This window comes from Trichosurus vulpecula, chromosome 2, assembly GCF_011100635.1.
Source record: "Trichosurus vulpecula isolate mTriVul1 chromosome 2, mTriVul1.pri, whole genome shotgun sequence".
NCBI classification, from domain to species: Eukaryota; Metazoa; Chordata; class Mammalia; order Diprotodontia; family Phalangeridae; genus Trichosurus; species Trichosurus vulpecula.
This window is the reverse complement of record NC_050574.1, coordinates 134,647,467-134,664,408: the sequence shown is the minus strand read 5'-3', so window position 1 is coordinate 134,664,408 and position 16,942 is coordinate 134,647,467. Positions and strand designations below refer to the sequence as shown.

Sequence of the window (16,942 nt, the reverse complement as noted above, 5' to 3'; positions counted from 1 at the left end):
CTTCTCAAACAGCCACTTGGTTCTGAAAGACTATGAGTCACCCAAGAAAGGGAGAAGCCTGGGGAAAGTCCAGGCTGGGAATAGAAGTAGCTGTCAGGATTAGATTTGTGGGGTGCCAGGGGACTGGGCAGGCCCTGAAGAAATACTCCTTTTGAGACCTCACTTGACTTCTTCTCCAAGTGCTCTTTATTTAAAATGCTGCAGCCACCCTATTCCCAAGGATGGCACAGCCCCAAAGCTATTTTCATGGCATAACCTCTGCACAGGCAAACAAAGGTCTGAGTCACCCAAGTCTAAAATTCCTCCAAAATGATTGGCTACAGGGAAGGGGAAGTTTCTGGCACAGGAAGGTCCAATGTCACCTCACATATGGGTCTGTCTTGCCTCCAAAGGAAATAATCATTCTACACCATCTTCCAGGTGAAAGTGTTACTTAGACCTAAGTTCCCCTGTGATTGGCTGTTCCTCAGAAGCTGTTCTCAGGATATGCATGATTACACAAAGTTGGGGGACAGTTTGAGTATCAAGACAAAGACTTGCTTTTTCTTGGAGCTTTTACCATCCTGGTGAGAGCCAAACTGCAGCTTCCTTCTGTCCACCCTGCAGTGGATCTTTCAAGTGTAAGTGGGCTTTCTTGGCAACAGCTTCTAAAAGCTTAGCTCCACCATGCCAGATTCTTACCTCTGAGCAGGACTGAGTTAATCTCTGCTGGAGGTGAGATGTAGCTTATTGTATGTGTTGTCCATGGAGAGTGAGTTCAGTGCTCTGGCATTCATTAACCTCTTCTGGATTTGGGGGCATGTAAGTTATTTATTATTCTATAATGGAAGGCAGTGACCATTTGTAGTATTATTTCAGGCCTTTGTTGTGTTTCCAGCCACAGTGGAGAATGTTCACACTTATGTACCGCAGGCACATGGGGCCAATAAAAACTAAATCCAGTGGGCAGGAAGTATGATTGTGGGCACAAACGTGTGCTGGGAACCTTCTAGAGTAGTTTATGACTTCAGAACATGAAGAATATTGGAGGTTCCTCCCTCCTGAACAGTACAACAAATGAACTCTTGTTCCTCACCACTGCTTTGCTTCTTCTCCGCCTTTTCCCCTCTCAAAAACAAAAACCTGGTTAATTCCAATATAGAATGCCTCTGAGAAGGCAGAGCCACAGAAGGAACAGCCTCAGAAAAGATGCCAGTTTGTGGTAGAGCAGGCCTTTATCTTGTGGACAGCACAGTGGTCTTGCCTGAATCTTTGAACCTAAATCTTTAACAAAATGCCACATGAGGATTCCACATTTCACTCAGTTTACAGTTTGCTCCAAAGTCTGTACCATCTTAGAGAAGCTAGGTGGCACAGTGGATAGAGTGCCAGGCCTGAAGTGAAAAAGACTCATCTAACTGAGTTCAAATCTGGCCTGGGACACTTACTAGCAATGTGACTGTTTGCCCCAGTTTCCTCATCTGTAAAATGAGCTGGAGAAGGAAATGGCTAGTATCTTTGCCAAGAAAACCCTGAATGGGGACACAAGAGTCGAACATAACTGAAAAATACAACTGTGCCATCTTCTTTTATAAAAACATGTAGTGTTTCAGCAGAGTAGTGGCTGATGATTTTCACTCTTCTCTTGATATTATAGGTGAATGGTTGTCTGCTGGACCCAGTGCCTCCCATAATGATGAGAAAAGGATGCCAATCACTGCCTAGTAATATGATGGAGACTTCCATTGATGAAGGAATAGAGACAGAAGGAGAGTCGGAGGAAGACCCCAGCCATGCATTTGATGCTTTCCAGTCAACGCGCTGTGGGCAGAGACGTCACACACTGGCAGAAGTCACCAATCAGCTAGTCATGATGCCTAGCACAGGTAGATGCTGGGATAGGTATCAAGTCAAACCATCACTATTTAAATTGTACCCTTACCGTCTGAGAGTTGTTGGTTACATTTAAGAATCAAGTCCTAAGTTAGTCTGTGTTTCATTTTTTATATAGCCCAGATAGCAACAGGATAAAATCCTAGAACCTAGCATATCTGGACCTTTTATGGAGTTCTCATCTGCTGGCACTGTCCCGATTATATATGTTCTCCAATCTGTGGGTTGGGCAAATAGCTCATTTCATCCTTAGAAGATTCAGTTTAGAAATGTGAAAAGTTTATGAAACTATTGGTTGATTAATTAGCTGGCTGTGCTATGCATTAGATGCCCAAAGAAAGATTTGCTGTTTTTGGTTATACCTTGTTTTGTTGGTTCTTGAAGGAAAAGTCTTTTCTGTGAACGACCACCCCTCCTTGGGCAGCGTGGATTCTGAGTATGACATGGGATCCATTCAGAGAGATCTGAACTTTCTAGAAGACAACCCATCCCTGAAAGACATCATGCTGGCCAATCAGCCCACACATCGCTTGACACCTCCTTTCATAAGCATGAGGCCTACCAATCCAGCCATGCAGGTGCTAAGCTCACAGAAACGAGAGGCCCACAACAGGTCCCCAGTAAGCTTCAGAGAGGGCCGAAGGGCATCTGATACCTCTCTCACACAAGGTAACTTTTTTCTCTACTTTTCTACCAGTTTTCAAAAGTATAAATGATAGTGGGGCTTTGTAATCATATTTATTAGGTTATGTACTAGAAGGCCTTGGGTATTCATCTGGGCTTTTTGTTCTTTTTTTTTTTAATTTTCTTTTTAGGGCTTGTAGCATTTAGACAGCATCTTCAGAACCTGGCTCGAACCAAAGGAATTCTTGAACTGAACAAAGTCCAGTTGCTGTATGAACAGATGGGGTCAGAGGCAGAACCTAGCTTAGCATCAGCTGCTCCTCAGCTCCAAGACCTCGTCAGCACTGCCTCACAGGTGGGTGTTGGGGGCCCTTTAAATAATGTGTGTGAGTACAAGGCACACAATAATACTGGAAACACTGAACTAGAAACAATTCCTCCTTCTGCCCAGAACCTTCAGGTTAGCACCTAAAGAGGAACCTAACCTCCTTCTCCTTGTTAGCTTAACATCACTAAAGCCACCCACAGAACTAAGTATTCCTAACTAAATTCCACAGCTTAGACCTCTGGAGCCATAACTTTTTCATACAAAAGGTACTACATCCCCATACCATCCTCACACTAAACTCTTAACTCTTATTGTCTCAACCCCAGTGATGGTGAAGCCTCAGTTCCCTAAGAAGTTCTCCTTTTCCCACTTTTTCCTTCCATGTCTACTTTCATGGACTCTCAAATTCCAATCCAGCTCTTACTGTTCCTTCCATTATGCTATCTAGAACTCTGTATCATTAACAGACTTCCCTCATCTTAGACTTCTGCCCCTTGTACTCCTTGCATGTCTGGCACTCATAAGGACCTGGATTCCTCCTCCCATTCTTCTCTGCCCCCCAAAGTTGATATGGCATTCCTGGCAGTGACCTTCAGTTTTCTGGTCCAAAAGGAGTAGGTTTATGCTTTGCTTTCTGTTGCCTTTATCAGACCCCTGCTGCAGCTTCTCAGCATCCTCCCCTCCAGTGAAGGTCACTCTATCCACATATATCATCTAGCCATAATCTCACAGTAGTTATCTACTGGTCTCCAAGTCATTCTCTCTTCTTTCTTATGAAGTTCAGTACCTGGATTTCCTCTCTACCCCATTCCCTGTTATCATGCTAGATGAGTTCATCTTGCAAGCTGATGATCGTTCATAGGTCCTTTAGGTCAAAGCTCCTTAGACTCCTCACCTGGCCCACACTTTCATTCCACCCCAGCCCCATCCAGGTCATGCCCTTGTTCTCACTGTTGTTGCTACCTCCAGGATCAAGAATTCTTAAATCCTCCTATCCAACTATGACTTTTTATCATTTCCTCTCTCTCAGTGCCTTACTTCCCCTAAACCTGTTATTCACCCTCATCATGACCTCCCAGTCCATCACCCATGATCTGGCTTCACTTTAAAGTGAATCTTAAATCTGAAATTTACCAATCTCAGATCCCTTGCCTGCTTATCTTACTGTTGCATACCTTGCCAATCTTAAACCCCGGATTATACCTCCATAGGGCTCCTCTTCTTCTACTCATATGCTGCTGACTGGAACTGGAGGAAATCACATAGCCATACTGAGTCTACGACAAATGTTAGCTATTCTCAACTGGGCCCACACTACACCAAGGCAATCTTTTACTCCTCCCTAATTATCTCCAACAGATTCTTCAGAACAGCTGTATCAAGCCTTATCCTCTGTCCTCAATTTTCCTATGTGACTACCCTGACCATTATCCCTTTCAGGAAAGGACATAGCCTTATTCTTTACTGAGGAAATAGACGCTAATTAACCACCATGAACACCGTCTTCTCTCCTACATTTCAAAACGTCTTGGTATCACTGCCCATTCTTTCTTCCTTTCCTCCAGTATGTGATGAAAAGATGTCTCTTCTCTTCACTAAGGCCACCCCTCCACTTATACCCCTGCTCTCATTTTTCCCCCACATTGTCCCCAAAATCATTTCTTTTCTCTAAGCTTCAGTCTCTACCTTTCTGTTGGCTTCTTGTGAACAGCATATAAGCATGCCCATGTCTCCACCACCCTTAAAAAATACTGACTTGACCCTACCATGCCCTCCGAATATGACCTTCACTCTCTCTCCTTCCTTTCTCAGTTAAACTCCTGGGAAATGGGCAGCTACTTGCTCCCATTACTTCCTATTTTCTTCTTTACTTCTCAGGCCCGTGCAGTCTGACTTCTGATCTCATCACTCAGCTGAAATTGTTCTCCCCAGTTACCAGTGATCGTTAATGGCCAGATCTAACTGGTTTTTTTTTCAGTTTGTTCTCTGTTTTGCCTCTACACCATTTGATCTTATTGACAACTCTCGCCTCTCTGGATTTTTGGGACATTGCTCTCTCTTGGTTCTCCTTCTAACTGTGGGTATCTTCTAAAGCTCTGTACTGGGCCCTTTTCTCCTACTACACGTTCTTTCTCAGTTATTTCATAAGTTCTCATGAATTCACTGATCATTTCTGTACAAATGACTTCTAGTTAATCAATAAGCATTTAAGTGTGTACCATGTGCTAGACACTAGTGTTACAAATACAAAGAGTAAGACAAACCCTTCTGTCAGGGAGCTTCCATCTTAGTGGGGGAAGCAATGACATATATAAGTATTTACAAAATATCAAGAGAATGAATACAAGATAGAGGCACTAGCAATTGGAGAATTAGGAAAGGCGTCATGTAAAAGTGGTGCTTAAGCTGGATTGTGAAGGAGGAGAAGGATTCCGTGAGGTGGAGATGAGGAGGGGAGTGCGTTCTAGGCATGGAAGACAACCAGTGCAAAGGCCCAGAAGTGCAACGTGGAATGTCATCGATGAGGAGCACAGAGAAGGCCAATTGGGCTGGATTGTAGAGTTTGGGAAGGAGGAGGGTAATGCACAGCAAAATTGGAAAGATAGTTTAGAGTCAGATTGTTCAAGACTTTAAAAGCTAAACGTAAAACTTTAAATATTTTCTTAGAGTCAATAGGAAGCCACTAGAGTTTATTGAGTGGGCGAATGACATAGTCAGACCTTGACTTAAGGAAAATCACTTTGGCAGCTGCATGAAGCATGAATTATAGAAGGAGAGAGACCTAAGGCCTAGATACCTATGAAGAGCTCATGCAGTAATCCTAGCAAGAGGTGATGAGTTCCTGAATTTCATTGGTGGTTCAGTGAGTCGAGAGAAAAAGAGGATCAATATGAGATATATGGAGGTAGCACTGGCAGGGTTTGGCAACATGAGGTATAGGAGAGTGATGAGCCCAAGATGACAACAAGGTTGTGAAAACTTGAATGACTACAAGGCCTGCCTTCTGAAGTACTGGGGAGGTTTGGCAGAGGAAAAGATAATGAGTTCTGGTTTCAACAAGTTGAGCATGAGTTTGTGCAAGGTGTCCAGTTTGAAATATCCAGTAAGTCATTGGTAATGTAGGACAACCTCAGGGGAGAAGCCAAGGCTGAATATATCAGTCTGTGAGCCATCTGCACGGAGACACAGTAACTAAACCCATGGGAGCTGATGACGTAACTGCAAGAGTCAGGAGAGAAGAGAAGGCCCAGGATAGAACCTTGGGATGTAGCCCTGGTTAAAGGGGAATGATAGAGCTCATGAGCCAGCGAAGGAGACTGAGGAGCGGTCAGACAGGTAGGAGGAGAATGGGAAGGTGAAGTCCTAGAAGAGAGAAGGAAGTAGCCTCAAGAGGGTGGGTAATGGTTCCAGATGCTGCAGAGAGGTCAATAAGGATGAGGACTGAGAGGAAAAAGCAACAGACTTGGCAGCTGGGAGATCATTGGTGACATTAGAGAGCAATTTCTGTTCAGCGATGAAGGTAGAAGCCAGTTTGCAAAGGCCGAAGAGCAAATGAGAGGAATGGCTCTATATCAAGCCCCAGACGCTCTCCTGAGCACCAGCACAGCACCACCATTAATAACAAACACAAACCTCCACGTCGGGTCTTTACAGGTCTCCCTCATCTTGCTCCAGCCCCTCTCCAGACCAAATTGTACTATCTCGAGCTCTCTGTGATCCAGCCAGACTGGTCTTTTGGTTGTTTCTCACACGGAGCCCTTCACCTGCCATCCCTGGGCCTGTGCGTGGGCTGTGCCTCATGCCTCTTCCGTTGCTCATCTCAGGGGATGCTCCCCAACCACTGGTATTCACACAGAATTAGTTCCTCTTTATAGATGTAGAACTGGGAGTGACTTTAGCACTGGACATCAGAGTCCAACTCCCTCCTCTTACAGACCAGCAAAGTTACACAGGCAGTAAGCAGCAGTGGCAGGACTTGAACCCAGGTCTTCTGATTCCAAAACCAGTGTTCTTTCCCCTGCATCAGGCTACCTCCACTTACTTTGCATAGATGCTATATTTACTCATATGTGGGTATGTTATTTTCCCTCACAGAATATTAGCTCCCCGAGAACAGAGACAGTTTCATGTTATCTTTACATTCTCACTGCCTAGCACAAAGCTCATCCTTTAGTATGGATTTAATACATACTCATTGATTGATTGAAGGCAAGAGTCAGGGAGAAGGTATAGAGCAGTATTTCTCCAAGTGTGGTCTAGGGATCCCTGTGGACCCCAAGATCCTTCCAGGGCTCTGGCAGGTGAAAACTATTCCTAATAATACCAGGACATTTTCATTCTTAATACAGTGAATAATGATATCAATAATCCACATAAACATTGGCCCTTCAGAGGCCTCAGTAATTTTAAGAGTGTAAAGGAGTCCTGAGACTGAAAAGATTGAGAACTACTGGCATAGAGCATACAGGATCCCGCTGTCTTCTTCTCTGTTGACTATTTTTAAAATTTTATAGAGTTGAACAAGACATAGTTTGTAAAGACTCTTCCAGTAAGGTGTTTCCCATGCATGTGTTAACGTGGCACAGCAGAGGTGTCTTTGGCGGTCAGTCTTCTGATTATTAAGATCAAATGAGGCATTAAACAGGGCATGTGTGCTCTCTGAAGGTGTTTATTATAGTCATACAGGATGTCAGGGCAGAGTTCAAATGCAAGAAGTACTCTACATGTTTGCCGATGACATTGTGCTTAACTGCTGAAAGTCCTGAAAAATTGTAGAACATTGGTTATGAAATAAGATTCACAACACTCAGAAGAATCCAACTTAATAATCTACACAGGAAAAACCAAATGGATGAAGAATACCTGTTGTCAAGAGTATGATACGCTTTTGGATCTGCAGTCTGTAGAGCAGGGCCACCAGTCCATAGATCTTGGGCAGGCATTACAGATGCTTTATGATGAGCTGGGCCCAGAATTAATTAGGAAACAGAGAGTGAGCTGTACTACATTTGGTAAATTCTGCAGCACTTTCATTAACCCCAAGCTTTTTCCTAAAAATAAAAAAACCATTTTTAACACCAATCTTATTTCTGTGATGCTTCTTCTTGTTCGTTTCAGTTGTGTCCAACTCTTCACGACCTCATTTGGGGTTTTCTTGCCAAAGATACTGGAGTGGTTTGCCATTTCTTTCTCCAGTTCATTTTACAGATGAGGAAACTGAGGCAAACAGGGTTAAATGACTTGCCCAGGGTCCCACAGCTAATAAATGTCTCAGGTTGCATTTGAACTCAAATCTTCCTGACCCCAGGCCTGGCACTCTATCCACTGTGCCTCCTAGCTGCCCTAGTAAATAAAATAAAAACCCATTTTTAACATCAATATTTTTTCTATGATGCTGTGGTTGCAAATATGGAGAACTGTAGTTTCCATCAAAACTGTGAGTCATCCAAAGTGTGATGGAGAGACTACACAGAAGCATGCATAGACTTTAGCATGTTACCAGTGGTGAATTAGGTTTTAAGCATGGCATAAAGTCATGAAAGAGATTTATCAGCGGAAGAGAAGTTGGGCTAGTAAAAGTAGATGGTCAGCCTTTGCACTACATTGTATCCATGTAACATTCAAGGAAGGCTTTCCCCTCTCCCCCTCCCACCCCCACCCGGGCATGCTAAGTAGCACCGCTGGACAGTTTAGGGAAAGACACAGACAGGAGTCCACAGGATGAGAAACATGGATCCAGGAGCACTCTGCATCATTGGAGGGAGGATTACCCCCATCAGTGAAATTACAGATCTGTCCGAGGACGGAAGCATGAGAATGCTGAGACCTGCTTGCGAACCAGCAGAAGTGCCTGGAGCACAGGAACCATCGTGCCAGGTCCAGAAGAGTGAGACGACAATGCAGTCTAGCACCTTTGGAGTAACTTGTAGTCTCCATTTGATTGGATGTATTTCCCCTTTTTTTGTAAATATACCGCAAAGAGTTTGACCCTCCACTGTCTAGCACAAAGGAAACTCAGTGCTACATTATGAAGAGTTGAGATTCTTCTTGATAGTCCTTAAGGTTACTGAAACTGAGACCCTCATAAAGAATTTTAAGTTACCTTTCTTTCTCTTCTTCCCCTCATCAGGAGGAAGCCACTCAGCCACAGGAAAATGCCTCTGTTTTCCCTAACACTGTGCATCCACAGCTGTCCAGACGGCAAAGCCTAGAGACCCAGTACCTGCAGCATAGACTCCAGGTGGGATCCTTCCCCTTCTTCCTCTACCAGGATCTACCAGTGAGCAAAACAAACATTTGCTCAGGGAGCTGCTGCGTTCTTATCATTATATGCTCTTTGTGGCTTCTGGGAATGTAATTAGACCCATGCCCTGGGCCGAAATCTGTCATCAAACCCCAGGAAAATAAATGTCCTTGAGGTATTGATTGGTCAGGGGCAACCTGGCCATCTGTGTTCCCCAACTGACCCTACTCTGAAAAATAACTTACTTTTCAACCCCAGTCAATCCTTGTTGTAGTTCTTCAAATTATAGAAGTGAGTAGCTAAGGAATGAGAAGGGTCAAACTGAAAATGACCATCAGTCCTCCTGATTCCACTCCATCTTTACATGTAAGGGTCTGCTGCCTTCTTGTCAGTGACCTAACAGTAACATCTTAGTTTCATATCCTACAAAGATTCTAGTTAATTCTTCTTCAAGGCTGTCCTCCAGGCCCAAGAAGTCTTAATCGATATATCCTGCTAAACACATTTATCCTGAGTTCTCTTGTTTAAATGTTGTTACAGAAACCCAGTCTCCTGTCCAAAACACAGAACACCTGCCAGCTCTACTGTAAAGACCCTCCGCGGAGCCTGGAACAGCAGCTACAGGAGCACAGGTGGGGGCCTTGGGCCACAGGGGTCACTGCGCCTGGTAGAGCCACTGGGGAAGCCCTGCCTGGGCTGGCCAGAGGCCATCTGCTGCCTTGGGGTGTTAGATGTGAGGGAAGAACGTCCTCTGTGAGTGTCTCCAACCAGGAGAGCTACTGGTTCCAAAGCGCATTAACTGAGGCATTGGCCTGGCAAGAAATAACAGGCATCAACCGTGCCTCTTAATCCTCTGGAGGTTTTTCTCCACTCTTTGTCTGTCGTGGTCAGCTTCTGGAGAGGACAGTGTAAACCAAACGAAGTGCCAGCTGCTCCAAAGAGGAAGCTGATCAGGCTTGCCTTCAAGGCCCCATTCTCAGAGCCTCCTCTGGAGGCTGTCCTGTGGAGTATGTTTTTGTCAGGACTGATTCCCCCAGTCTCTAGGGTCAGTGCTTAGAAACAACGCTTGCAACTTTGAGGAAGGCCAAGAACTCATCCTTGCTCAAACACTGGCAATGGCCTGCTCCCTGACGCATTCTTTGTCTTGCCAGCAGGTGGTTATTACTTTGCAGTCAGGCCACAAACCTAGCCCTGTCCTTGCCATGCATGAGCTGGAGCTTCTGGCTTTACATATGAAGCTCCAAGTCTAAGAAGCTGAAAATTAGAGGTTGGCTTTATGTCAAAGGGAAAAACCTGGGAGACCCTCCACTTTGGTGGGAAGGGAGAGAACCTCATATTGGTTTTAGAAGCAAGGGACAGTTGCTATTCTTGCTTTTCTCCTAGGAAGAGAAGGCGATTGGGGGACTTGGGCTGGGTCTTCATTTTCATTGGACAGAATCCCTTGAGGTATTTATTCATTCCTTTTACTCTCCCTGATTCAGGCTCCATCAGAAGCGACTCTTCCTCCAGAAGCAGTCCCAGCTGCAGGCGTACTTTAACCAGATGCAGATAGCAGAGAATTCCTACCCAAGGCCAAACCAGCAGCTGCCGCTTCCTCACCAGGAGCAGCTCTCCAATCCTCTACCGCAGCCCCCCCAGCCACCCCAGTTCGGCCTAGCCCAGTCACTAAGCCCAGTCCTAGAGCCTTCCTCAGAGCAAATGCAATACGACCCATTCCTCAGCCAGTACCGTAAACTGCAGCTACAGCCCTTGCCCTCCTCCCAGGTTCCCAGTTCCCCTCCTCCACTGTCATCACAGCTGCAGCAGCAGCCACCACAACCGCCAGCAGCCCCCCCACCCTTACCGTTCTCTTATCAGACTCGTGAGCTGTCAGGTGCTGCCCCCCCTGAGCCAGACTATCCTCCCCACTGTCAGTATTCCATGGACCCAGCTCAGCAAAGCAATGTAGCATTACCAGACTGTCCCAGGAGCTCCGGGCCAACAGAGTCCCCCTCCAGCTATGACCCGCTAGCACTCTCTGAGCTGCCTGGACTCTTTGATTGTGAGATGATGGAGGCTGTTGACCCACAGCCCAGCGGCTATGTCCTTGTGAATTAGCCCCAGCACACACACAGTGTTCATGTCAGGAAGCAAGGCAAGCAGGGCAAAGGAAAAGAGTGTGAATTTTTGTTTTTATTCCAACCTTGAAATTCACAGCTTATTTTCCTGCATTTCCCCTAGTGGGGAAATGTCAAGTTGCCCAACTGGAACTATCAAGGCCTAGCTGAGGCTGAGTGGTTAGTTCAGCCCGGCCTTGTCCACAGGAGCCTCAGAGGCAGGTACTGAACGTAGTTGTTAGGCTGAAGATCATGCCCTTTGGGCAGATGGGGCAGACTTGAGGAAGACTTAGAAAATGTTTTTGTAGGAAGAAGGGAATTCACACCTTCATTTTATACCAAGTTACACCAGTCAATTATCAAAGGAAACTTGGTGAAAGCAAGAATGTGGCATGGCCTATTTCCTGGCAATAAAAGCAATATATTTTTCACTGAAATAAAGCAACAAAGTGTTAGGCGCTAAAAGGTAAATCAAGAATGCTTATGGATCGTGGGTACACAGGTGATTTTAAAAGAAAGTTGTATCATGGCATTGAATTGTGGAGTGTGACGAGCTTTATTCTTTGACTAATGAGTAATAGCATTTCATCGATGTTGGGAGAAGCTAGAGATGAACCCTTGAGATGGGCAACTCACTTCCCTGTGGTCGACAGTGGCACACCTCTTCAGAAGGTGCAGACCCCTGCAGAGAGGGCACCGGCCCACTGGGCTTGGGCTCTAAGGATTGCCTTAACTATCAGAGTCAGTGCTCTTTGTTCTCCAAAGATATCATCTGTGTAACAGAAAGGAGAAATACCCACAGCATCACAAAGGCCAGCCGTGAGCAGAAGAAAGAGCAGACTTCTCGCACACAGTCCTTTGGGAAGACTTCTGGTCCCGGAGCAGCTGATTGGCAGGGGTCCCACGGTCTCTTAAAAAGTAATAGCTATACTTTAAATTTACACTATACGTGTCTAGTGGTTTATTAAGCTTTGTATGTTGGACAGTGGTGTCGGGTTTTAGCACATGTTAAGGACAAAGGCGGCAGCATCCCACGTGAAGCGAGAGCAGCACCGTGCTCTCTAGGTTTTTCAGCGGACAACAGCACCCCGTCGTATCCATGCTGAATCCAAAGTCCCATCAAAGGGGGTGTTCCACCAGGTGGGATACAGAGTGTTCATGTCCTCGGCTGTTCTGATTTGCTTATCTGCTTGAAATGTTAAATGTATGACAGCAATATTCAAAGAACTCTGGATGTGGTAATAACCATTTCACAGCAGACCATCTGCCAGTCACTTGACATTCATTAGTAGAACTTCACCTCAGACCTTAGAATTTATCAAAAATGAGTCAAAAGCAGTCTCCTGTATACCTAGAATTAGTGATTATTCATTTGGACAGTGTCACCCAAGTGTTAGAAATTCAGTGTTAATGATGTGGAGTAAGTATCCCTGTCCTCAGAGTGGCTGCTCCAAGATAGAGCAATAAAGCATAAAGAGGAAAGCATAAAGACTAGGGATCCTGCGCTGTTCCTGCAGGAAGGTGAGAAAGTACATCAATGTATCAACAGGATGGAAACTGAGGACTCCATTTAAACCAGCCCAGCTCCCTCCCCCTCTCAGCATTGTTTCTGAGGCCCACGGTTGTTGGCTCAACGGAGCCAGCTCATCTGTCATCATGTGCTTAACATTCTGGGTCAGGTGGACAAAGACAAGTGTTATTCACCACCTCTCCCACACTTCTGGGCTTGGGAGGTGAAGAACTGATTTTTGGTTGGCTTCCACATGACAGAGAACGAGGCTAGTGGAAAGGATAGTTACAATGTAAAGTCATAACCTGGGGAGAATAACCAGTCTTCATGTATAGGAAACATGTGCAGGGAGGCAGGGGCTTTACACTTAAGGCTTGATGTGCATGTAGAATTGGCAGAGGTGATCAGAGGTGTTTCTGGGTAGGAATACCTACAAGTTGTCACATTTTAAGATTCCACGGAACTTAAGCCAGAAGGAAAAAAAATTGTTTTGAACATAAATAGCAGCAGTTGCCTTACGTTGCTTCCTAATTTGCTAGATGACAGACATTTATTTTATTCATTGTGTTCTTTTCTAAGGCGATATTGATCTCTAACTGCTTCAAGTCTGCAAACAGTTGCAGATCCTAAAATGGCTTGATATGCTTAGTTTGAAGGAGGATGGATGTGTTTGCAAAGATGTACTAGTGTTGTTCTCTGGTATTTATGAAATTGAAATACTTTCCATTTTGAACATAGGAACCGTTCCAAAAGCATAGGAATTTTGTTGGTTACAGATTTACATCTCAGTTCTCTCTCCATATCCCTTTCACTCAGACAACTGACTAAATAAATCTCTCCAAAGGCCAGTTGGGTAGCTTCTGCCCCCAGGGTCACATGGCACTAGAAAGGCCCATCCATTGAAAAAAGAAGCAGAGAAGTTATTCAGAGGTTAAAGGTATCAGGGACACAGGAGAAATAGCGCAACATTCAGCAATGTGGGGCCCAAGAGTATTAGTTACCAAATAACAGGGGCTTGGCAGCATAAGGACTCAGCTGGGGAGGAAACAAAGCCTCTCCTACCTAGCTGGTCTTTGTAGACCAAATGCCAATGTGTTTCAAGGAGAAATCAATAAATTCCTATAACAATTTATATTTACCGATGTTTCAGCTGATAAGCAGAGGAGATTCTTCCTGCTGGTTAGTTAGCTCTACGTGATTAGGGCATTTGCTCTGTTCCTTAACCAGTGACCATATGGTTTTCTTTAAACAAATACTAAAATAACACTAAAAGGACATAGTACCACTGTATATTGATGCTACTTTGAAATAGCTGCTTCTGTTTGCATCTGTTTAACATTAGCAGAGTGTACACTACTGTATAGTAATTATTAGCTTCGTTATCTTGTAATAAGAGATGCCTCTGAAGAAACTTTGGTGAGATGTATATGGGGTAAAAATGTCACGTGGAGGAAAGTGCAATATGTGTGGTACATTCTTTTTATTTTTTTTTCTTTTAGATCATGGGGATTAATTAGTCTTTTGCTTTGGGAAAAATGGTACCACGACTGGTTGTTCCAGTTGGGTGCATTTATCTTTAGTATTTAATGCAACTGATATAATGCAGTGTATTTCTAAAGAATAAAGAGGACAGATCTTCTACTTTTAAGGCAGTGGTGGCTAAGCTGCACACCAGCAGGCCCAGACTCAGCACCAGCTCTCTCCCCTCCTTTCAAGCATTCTTTTCCTGCCATTTATGACCTAAGGGGGACAAAGGACAAAAATGGGCATCTGCTGTAGTAGCCCTCCACTATCCAAAAGACAGAAAACACCTGGACCATCACCAAGGACAGACACAACTCAGGGACTTAGCCCAGCCTAGCGTAGACCTGCCTCACACCTTACTCCCAACTTGATGGGGATGAGGGAGGAGAGACTTTGATTGCCAGACTCTTTAGGTACCATTTTCCCCTTGGAAACTGATAGAATCAGGGGAGGGTTGGAGAGGGGGATGCTTTTTAGACTACACGCCAAAATATTGTTTGGGAGACTGGGAGGGCACAAGGCTGCAATTAAAACATGGACCTTTCTTTCCCCCTTATGTTTCCATTTTAGCTTCATGATTAAGGAGAGGTAGGTAACTCCCCTCATGAAATCAGTTGAGAAAGAGGCCTGGAGCACAGACCAGCTGATTTGGAACAACCTACTGAGTACTGGTGAGAAGTGGTATATATGGACCCATTAGTTATAGTAATAATGGCCTCAACAGAAATCACCCTTTGGGATGAGGTCATAACCTTCTTTTATGGTTGCTCAGAACCTATACTCGAAGTATTACCTTTGTACCACCCTTTGTGCTGCTGCTAATTACCTTAGGATCATAAGATTTTTTTTTGGTGGGGGTCAGGGAGGGCACTGAAATGTAGCTCACCGCTAAACCTTGAAAGGAAAAATACTTGTATTACTTAGAATCTGGGGTAGAGATAGTGGTAGAGTATTCCCAGCAGCTTCCAGTTTACTCCTGCTGCAACTGGTTAAACTATTTTAGGTACAGGTTCATTGAGACATCTCCCAGGTAGCTGTAGGATTATGGAAAACTTCATTTCCCTCATGCTATTGCCTTTAGGCATCATAAGACCGTCACAATCAAACCACCCACAGTTTAGGCTCCTAAAGCTTTCTGTTCTGCATGCCGCTCAGCATTCAATGTCAGACCGTTCTACTTTAGCTCACTATTTAAAATAAGTTCATGCTCTGAATAACTCGCATTCCAAATCTGATGAGTCATTAACTTTTAAAAAGCAACACTGATGTAATTTACCAATATTGGTCTTACAAGCTTGGTACGAATTGGAAAGCTTAGTTCCCAGTTTTGCCCTTTCTTCTCTATTCCTCACTTCAACGTCATAGGTAGAGAAAGAGAGAGAATAAATATTAGGCTGCGATGATGCTGTCTACACAACTTACTGCTCCCTCTCTACTTGTGGGACTTACCATCTGATTTCAGCAGACTGGTTCAGAGGCAGATGATCATCCATGATGAATGAGTAGATAGCACGACTTTAAGAGGTGATTCATATATTACATCATTAAGATTCCCTGCTAAGTCAGAGGGATGGACCAGACCTTTATAAAGCTCTCCCAGTTCTAGATACCATGACTTTACCTTTCTGTACACCATCATGTACACATTCCTGTTTTGCTACGTTTTCTCCTAAGAGAAAGCTTCCTGTAACTTGACTAAGTTTTTAGAGTTGTTCTATCATAGCTTCAGAAATTTTAACAGAGGAATTTTAAATTTCAGCTAACAGAGGCTTCAGACCCACACCTCTTCAGATAAGATTCCCCACTACAGATGAGAACTTTTCAGGGATAAAAAAAATAATTTGCTTTGATTGGACAAAAACTTGAAATTCTTTTTTGGAGGGAAAAGAAGATGATGTTTCAAAACAAGTAGGAATACATGGTATCCAGAAAATTATCCCAAACATAAGCAGTATTAAGTTAGCAAAGTCAATCAAATAGTTTGCCACTGACTAAATAGTCTAATATCTAAACACAGTTTAGACCATACCTGAACTGAATGAGTTTTTACCTAGACTAAAGTAAGTACTAGTGGTGGTAATAACAATTGTTGGCAAAATGTGATGGGAAAGGAAGAATATGGCAGGAACTAGATGCTACCTTCTCTTTTTGTACTGCAATAAAAACACAACCAGAATTGCAGAAAAGGGTAAAAATAAGCTGCTTTCATTTCTGAGGGTGATTATTCTTTGGGCTGGTCTGTGAAAAAGTTAATTTTGATAAAATTCTGTCTAATCATGAATTTTTCATTTTGGACTTTTTAGTTTTTTGGTGAGTTTGATGATTTGGTATCTTGAAAGCAAATCACAACTCTAATGTGAAAAAAATCAAAATGTATCCCCGTCACCACTCAGTGTTAGGAAATTGTTGAAAATGCAGTGATCTTTGTACCAAAACGTAATTTAATGGGGTTGTTTCCTGCAAGGAAAATGTTTTTATGTGTAATCCCTGTTGAATTAACAGAAAATAAAGGCAACGGTGTTTTTATTAGCACTCGAGTGAGCTGCATTTCAAAGGGCCCATGGACTGATTGCTTTCTGTTCCACTGGCTTAACTCCTTTGCTGTGAAGACCCTACATGGCATTGTAAATGTGTGTGTGTGTAGGGGGAGGACGGGAGGGGGTTGTCCTGTGAGCTCCAGGGCTTATTTCAGGCAGCAAAGGAGAGGGGATAATGTGCTCTCATTGACGTCAGCAGGGTAAATA

General features: G+C 44.0%; 1 protein-coding gene across 2 annotated transcripts in view; it reads left to right on the top strand.

Annotated features, from left to right (window-relative positions):
- SIK2 (salt inducible kinase 2) overlaps nt 1-16,730 on the top strand; it is a 173,518-nt gene extending 156,788 nt beyond the window's left edge. Inside the window, exons 10-15 of one of the 2 annotated variants that reach the window (XM_036743101.1) lie at nt 1,637-1,865; nt 2,257-2,541; nt 2,688-2,851; nt 8,955-9,065; nt 9,609-9,700; nt 10,550-16,730. In XM_036743101.1, the coding sequence (XP_036598996.1) occupies nt 1,637-1,865; nt 2,257-2,541; nt 2,688-2,851; nt 8,955-9,065; nt 9,609-9,700; nt 10,550-11,165 (1,497 nt within the window). In that variant the 3' untranslated portion in view covers nt 11,166-16,730. The remainder of the gene's footprint in view (nt 1-1,636; nt 1,866-2,256; nt 2,542-2,687; nt 2,852-8,954; nt 9,066-9,608; nt 9,701-10,549) is intronic. The other variant, XM_036743102.1, reaches the window with a different exon arrangement.
- The last annotated feature ends 212 nt before the right edge of the window (nt 16,731-16,942 follow it).